At 41.5% G+C, this 7,014-nt stretch overlaps 1 protein-coding gene across 2 annotated transcripts; it reads right to left on the reverse strand.

The window, feature by feature from the left end:
• Window positions 1-2,522: 2,522 nt before the first annotated feature.
• On the reverse strand, window positions 2,523-5,734 carry LOC121284912 (gamma-crystallin S-1-like). Of its 2 annotated transcripts, none has more exons than XM_041200808.1 (3): window positions 5,726-5,734; window positions 5,400-5,642; window positions 2,523-2,798 (listed from the first exon to the last, which is right to left on the reverse strand). In XM_041200808.1, the coding sequence occupies exons 1-3, from the start codon at window positions 5,732-5,734 to the stop codon at window positions 2,523-2,525; spliced, it is 528 nt and encodes a 175-aa protein (XP_041056742.1). The 2 variants fall into 2 exon arrangements, with proteins under 2 accessions (XP_041056742.1, XP_041056743.1); XM_041200809.1 differs by having other exon boundaries at window positions 2,523-2,791; window positions 5,396-5,642.
• Between the last annotated feature and the right edge of the window lie 1,280 nt (window positions 5,735-7,014).

Consider the following 7,014-nt stretch of genomic DNA (forward strand, 5'->3'; position numbering starts at 1 on the left):
CACATTATGTCTCATAATCCATCAGGTCACTACACTTGTGGCCTACTCCGGCTCCCAGTTAAGCAATGTGTTATTATCCCATTTGTTTACGAATGCCTACATGGCCTTACCCCTCCCTCTTGTTGTAATCCTCTCCAACTCTACAGCCATTCAAGAGATCTGTGTTCCTCCAATTCTGGTCTCTTGAGTGTTCTCAACGTTAATCACTCATCCGCTGGCAGCCATGCCTTTAGCCAAATCCCCAAGCTCATCCAGTCCTAAAGATGCCGATAGATGATTCCCAACAGGACCACACTGACTAGTTATCCTATCAGGTAAATGAGAAACCACATACCCAATTCATGGGGGTTACTCCTGAGCAGGTGTACTTGTACAAATGTAAGACACACTCTGTACAGCATAACAAATTAGTGGCCTTACTTATGCCTCTTCATTGATCAACTGGTATAGTAGTCAACATTTAAAAGAAAAATCTTTCAGGGGATATGGGCGTTACTGGCAAGGTATTTATTAACCATTCCTAATTTCCCTTGAGGAGGTAGTAGAGAGCTACCTTCTTGAACCACTGCAGTCCATTTGGTATAGGCACACCCACAGTGATGTTAGGAAATGAGTTCCAGAACTTTGACCCAGTGACACTGCCCATATCACCAGCGCAATACTGTTGTTCCTGCTTCACCAAACAGCAAAACTTCTGCACCACAGACCAGCAACCACTGGCACTTGTAGCAATGCTCTCCCAATTTTGACTGGCACTAAAAGACAGAAAGGGCCTATCTACAATGGGAAAATCAGGACTCATAGCTAAATAGGATGCCCACAAGCAGATGGATACTCTTCAACTGATCAATTTGCTGAAGTGGAAGAAGAGCATGGAAAGCCATGTGGAAATCAAGTCCTTTACAGTAGATGTCAGTCATGGAGTGTCCAACCACCAGCTCTCCACCCACTACACTATTGCCCTACACTCCTTACAAATTCAACATCAGCTCTATTGCCAGAACCACAATCAGCAAGACAAAGGGAAACCTCTTCCACAACCCATGTTGTGTTACATGCCCACTGTATGAATCTCCCAATCCGTGAGTCACAATCAGTCCTCATGTATAAAAAGTCTTGGCATTACTTCCCAGTTGCGTATTTGCCACCAAGTTATGTGGGGGACTTCTAAATGTTTCACTCAACACCTGTGGACAGTCAAGGGTCATTGGAAGCGATTTTCTCTAAAATCATAGGATCAGCCTGGTGACCCTCTAAATCTGTTGGTGTCCAGAGAGTTGGTCGACATTTAAGTTGCCTGCAGCATAACCCAGGTGCTAGTCTTAAGAGAGCAATTTTAAGATTAGTGCCTCCCCCTGACTGTCCTTGGACAGTATTCAAATTGATTTTATTGGGCCACTACCACAAATTCTAGGTAGTTTGGTTCACTGTCTAGTCATCATGGATAAGGTTACTTATCCCTGTCATATCTCACAGGGAATTTTTTTACTGAGCTACAGTAATGTTAGAAATCATGCAGAAGTTAAGCATCTCCCAACAGCATATCAGGATATGACCAGAAGATTGCTGAGGATAGCAGGAGGTTTATTTTAGCAAAGGGGAGAAAACAGGCCCTAAATGGATACTATGCTAATAAGATCTGTTAACCTGAAGGTCTGGACTTCGGACACAATTTTGGCCCTAATTGCTGACTATCATAATTTCAAGCTGCCTGAGGTGCTAAGGTAGACATCTGCAAATTTGCCACTCAGGTACTGATTAAACACAATGTTCTTAGAGCTGCATATTTGAATGCCTTGCAGTCAACTCCACAGAATGTGTGGAGTGTGCTGTCTAGAACACAGTGACGTGTTGTCAAATGATTCAGGGCCCAAAGCACAACTTCTCAGATGTGGCACTGGAGATCCTGGTGGAAGAGATCAAGAGGAGTAACAATGACAAAGAGGAAGAACACTACCTCGCCCTTTCGCACCCTTTCCTGCAGCAGCTGGTGATGATCTGTCTCATGACTTCTTTTCATTCATTGCCCAGTGCAGGGGAGCCCTGACCAAGATGCCAATGAACAAATACTCTCTTTCCCTTGGTGACCACTGACAAGTGTTCAATATGGTGGACTAGTAAAGCACTTAATCTTTTTATATGAAGATCTCAGAGAACTTCTGGAATAGAGTGTTGATGAAGTTTTGACAAAGTGCCCAGAAAGTGTGCATTAAAAACAGAAAATGCTGGAAATATTCAGCACCATATTTTGCATGAAACATGCTGGGGCTAGTTATCTAGTTGTCTGAATGAATAACTGAAATCAAGAAAATTAACAGCTCTTGCTATGTATTTTTCCTATTTTCAAATTTATAGTCAAAATTTATTTCTCGACAATTACTGTATTCCCCAGATTATAAAATATGTCTGTAGTAGAAGAAACACAGAAACACGATCCAAAAAAATTAATCAGTTCTGATGAAAGCATATTTATTATGCTTAAGAATATTTCAGCATGAGAAAATTCAGTTTATAATAAGGAATTAAAAATCCCTCATGCGCCTGAAAGATCTGATAGTTGAGCTATAGCCGCCCCAGTCACTGTATCTCCTGTAATCACCGGGTCTCATGATGTACTGTCGGCCTTTGTAGTTGGGATGTTCATAGAAGATCCAGTAACCGTCCATCACATGGCAGGAGTGAATGTCATGGTGACGGAAACGATCATAGACAGATGGACAGTCATCCATGAATTCCATCATCTGTCCTCCAAAGTCAGGTCTCTCGTAAATCCTCATTCTATAGTTTCCACCTCGGTACTGTTATAGAAAGAAATGAAACATTTGGGACACAGGTGTAAATATATCTACACAACACTCAAGAAAATTATTGCAAGGGTATTTTTTATATGCTTGCAATGTTATCAGGAAACCCATCTGCAATTTTGATGAAAATTATCCACCCAAAACTTCAACCAGCCTTAAAAATAAAACACTGCAGATGCTGGAAATCTGAAATAAAAACAGAAATGCTGGAAAAGCTCAACAGGCCTGGCAACATCTTTGGAGGGAGAAACTGAGTTAATATTTCAAGTCCAATATGAGTCCTCTTCGGAAATCCAAAATGTTAACTTAGTTTCACTCTCCACAGGTACTATCTAACATGCTAAGTTTTTCCAGCACTTTCTGTTTTTTGTCACGACATTGGATCATAGCCCCGGATTACTTACCGACATATTGAACTGTACTTCTTTTAGATAAAGGACATATAAGAAAAATCTAGCTGAGACTGTAACCACTTGCTGGAAAATTTCTCAGTGGATTACCTAGTTGGCCAGAGAGAATGGAATGTTGCACCTAAAAAGTTGTCAAGGCCTACTTCAAAGACACTTCAAAGGAAGAGATGCATTGCAAAAAAACTGATTACCATCTCAGCAAAAACCATCTCTTGTTGAGTTATATCTCAGATTGTGGACATGATCTGAGTTTAAAGAAAGCAGATTCTGGGCGAAAGACTTGTTTGTTTTTCCCTTCCAGGAAGGCACAAGGAAAGGGGTTAAAGACCCAGTCGCAACCCTGATCTGTGTGTACTAGTCTAGTGTTCTAGTATGTGCTGTGCTAGTGTGTGCTGTGAAGGTCGCAGCTGAAGAACAACAACTTGGCATTCCTGCAGCTGCAGGTAAACATTTCTCCTCTCTCTCTGATTGCTGGAAGCAAGTCACAAGTCAGTAAAGTCACAGTTGAAAAGGAAATAAGACAAATCCTTTCAGCTAACCTGTAGAACCAAGAATCTCCAAACCAACTGCTCAACTGCCAAAGTCAGCTCTACTGGAATCACCCAATTTAACGGTTGCAATGTTTCACCATCTATTCCTCATGGACAAGCCAAAGACTGAGATGTTAATATTTTTTAACTTTTGTTTTTGGACTCTAAGCTAAGTGCTGCCTCAGGGAGATCACTGACACTTTTAAAAATATGAAAAATAGAAAAAAATTCCCTAACATGTCCCCCTCATGTGACAATGTCACATGAGATGGGACATGTTCATAATGTACATAATAACTTTATTAAACTTTTTAAAACCCTGCATGAAACCTCACCCCGCCGGTGGATGAGTTTATGTTTTATCTATTTGCTGCCGGGACTCCTGGCCTGCCCGCCAAACTTAAGGTTGGACAGGCAGGACCTTTAATTTTATAATTGATCCTGTCAACGGCCTCAATTGGCCATTGATAGGTCAGCGGGCCCGCAGCTGATTGTGCTGTGGGCCCGACGTCATCCCGCGTCATTTTATGCGTCAGCGAGTGGGCCCCGCCCTCTGCTCACCGATGGCAAAATTCTGCCCTTGGACTGGGAAAAGGCATCAATGAGAGAGGGGAACCGTTTTAAATTAACCTTGTTGCAGCCAACCAAGGGGGTTGAATAAAGAAGGGGAACCAGTTCATCCCTCCTCACCCGAGAGCATGACAATTTGGGGTACCTCATCTGGGATCATAACAAATTGGGGGAACCTTGCCTAGGGACCAGTCGTAACATTTTAGAAAACAACCTTTTCTGCCTGCATATTTTTTCTTTGGTTATCATACGCTAGCAATCAAAAGTTTAAAGTTTCGTCAATATTATCAAAATTTCAATGAAAGTCATTACAGCTAAAAGCTATGAGCTAGAAGGTTTTGAATTGAAAACCCACTCCAGACATCACTGGAAAATGGAAATGAAAATTCAATCGCTGAATACTGATTTGGTATTCACCAGATTACTTGCATTTAGTGGGAAGTTTGGGAAAGAAGTAAGTCATTTAGACCCTCAAGCTTGTTCCGCTGCCATTCCATGAGATCATGGTTGATCAATGACCTAAATCCATATACTCACCAAGAGGATTTATTTGTCCAGTCTTGTATGCATCACCTGGGTGAGGGATGGAACAAAGTGTGGGCATTTCTTTTGAGCCATGTTTCATGGTAACTTACTCAATAAGTTGCATCAGCTACATCTATGAAAATGCTTAGGGGGCTGAAAATTTCCCTCACTTTTCTAGAACTTGTTTACTTTAAGTGCTTAGGAACACTTTTATTCTTTCTCTTGCTAAGGCATACTGCATTGGAAGTTTGCTCAGAGATTGTCCTGATTGGTCACGGTAAGTACTACGGGGGATTAGTGGAAATCCATCCCTGCTCCCACTGGTGTATCCTGCAGTTCCATCGATTTTCCTTATAGCAATCAATCAGGACAGCCCTGAGAGAAGTCCTGAATGTTACAGTGTAGGCCAACATTTTGCAGCTACAACTTAGATTTCATGTTAACATTTGGATTAATGACTTTTGATTTATTAAATAAACAATAGATAAACAGACAGTTACAAATATAAATCAATTGGTGAGTTAATTAATGCCTATCAGGACCATGAATTTATTACCCACATATGGGTAGGAGCGACATGACCTGATGCAGTCATTGAATCCCATCCAGCTCTGGTAGTCAGGGTATTCCCCCCTGCTCAAAACATACTGGTATCCCATGTAATTGGGTCTCTCATTAATTACCCACCAGTCACTCTCAACACGGATGGAGTTACAGCGGCTGAAGTAAGGGGACAGGTCAGCACAGTCACTACTGCACTCATAGTGCCGACCCTGGAAGTTTCTGTCCTCATAAAAGATGATCTGTGGGGAAAGAAAATAAAATAAAATACTTGTATTTTTTAATGAATTATTAATAACGTGAAAAATGTGAGAGTTAACCTTACCTTTCCCATTTTGAGCTCACAGTTGGAAAAGCAAGAGACTGAACATATTATTGCTCTGGAAGCTCAGTATTTATATGTTTGTGAGACCATTGCAGAGATTACCTTTGTTATTTCAGACAATCTCAAGTACACATCAGCAAAAACAGAACAAGAATTAAAAAGTGTCAAGATATTGCAACAAAACACCATTGTTCGGAGCAGTGGACTGCCATTGGCTCTTTTTGTTTTGCTTTCATGTCATTTTGATTGTTCTGTAGTAAAAAAGAAACAATGGATTTCTCAAAGTAAAATACACAAAAACTTTAATATCTGAACTGTTCTGAGTTGACGTAACTCATTTTTTGGTTTATTTTGTTTTATTTCGCATACAGGTATAAAGTAAGTGAATACTTGTCACTTTTACAAAGCTTTATATCTATACAACTATTTTGATGTTTTAGGGCTGCACAATCAGCAGACTATTATATTGTAATTGAACATCATCTCTTTCTAACTCTCCATGCTCTGATTTTTCATGCTTTTTTTTCCCTTTATTCTTTCATGGGATGTGGGCGTTGCTGGCAAGGCCAGCATTTGTTGCTTATCCCTAATTACCCTTGAACCGAGTGGCTTGCTCAGCCATTTCAGAGGGCTGTTGGCAGTTATGTGGGTATGGAGTCACATGTAGGCCAGACCAGATAAGGACAGCAGATTTCCTTCCCTGAAGGGCATTAGTGAATCAGATGGGTTTTTATGACAATCGATGTTAGTTTCATGGTCACCATCATTGAGACTAGGGGTGGGATTTTCCGGTCCTGCCAGTGGTGGGTATCATGGTGGGCAGGGGCATAAAATTTGGACTGATCGCAAATGTTAGTTTTCCACCAGCAGGAAAATAAATTGGAATTTTCAACTCGGACTTACATGGCAGGTCGAGTTTCCCACTCCATGTTGGGAATCACATTTGCATCCCTTTTCATCTCATGAGTGCTCATTAAAACCCCAGCTCATCAGAATCATGTTCGCACTCCCAATCTAATTGTCCCGCCAGCAGATAATTAACGACTAATTCACGACTGGATATAAATGGCAAACTGGTCTTCAGTCACAACTTCGCCTAGCTGCTCCAACTGCATGCCAGGGCTGCTCAGGCAAGAACAGTGGGAAGGGAACAGGGTGGAAGGCAGACGCTTGACTGGGGTGTGCAGCGTGAGGGTGGCTTGATGGAGGCAAGTGAAGGGGTGAATGGCACATGCTTAACTGCCTAACTGGGGGATAGGGTTACTGGAGGAAAGGAGGGAAGGGGTGGA

Source organism: Carcharodon carcharias, chromosome 12 (genome assembly GCF_017639515.1).
Source record: "Carcharodon carcharias isolate sCarCar2 chromosome 12, sCarCar2.pri, whole genome shotgun sequence".
NCBI lineage: Eukaryota > Metazoa > Chordata > Chondrichthyes > Lamniformes > Lamnidae > Carcharodon > Carcharodon carcharias.

Excerpts from the sequence above, each read along its gene's own strand:
- LOC121284912 (XM_041200808.1), bottom strand. Across the intron at positions 2,799-5,399 it reads CATGTCGCTCCTACCCATAT|TACCGAGGTGGAAACTATAG; the intron begins GTGGGTAATAAA and ends TTTCTATAACAG.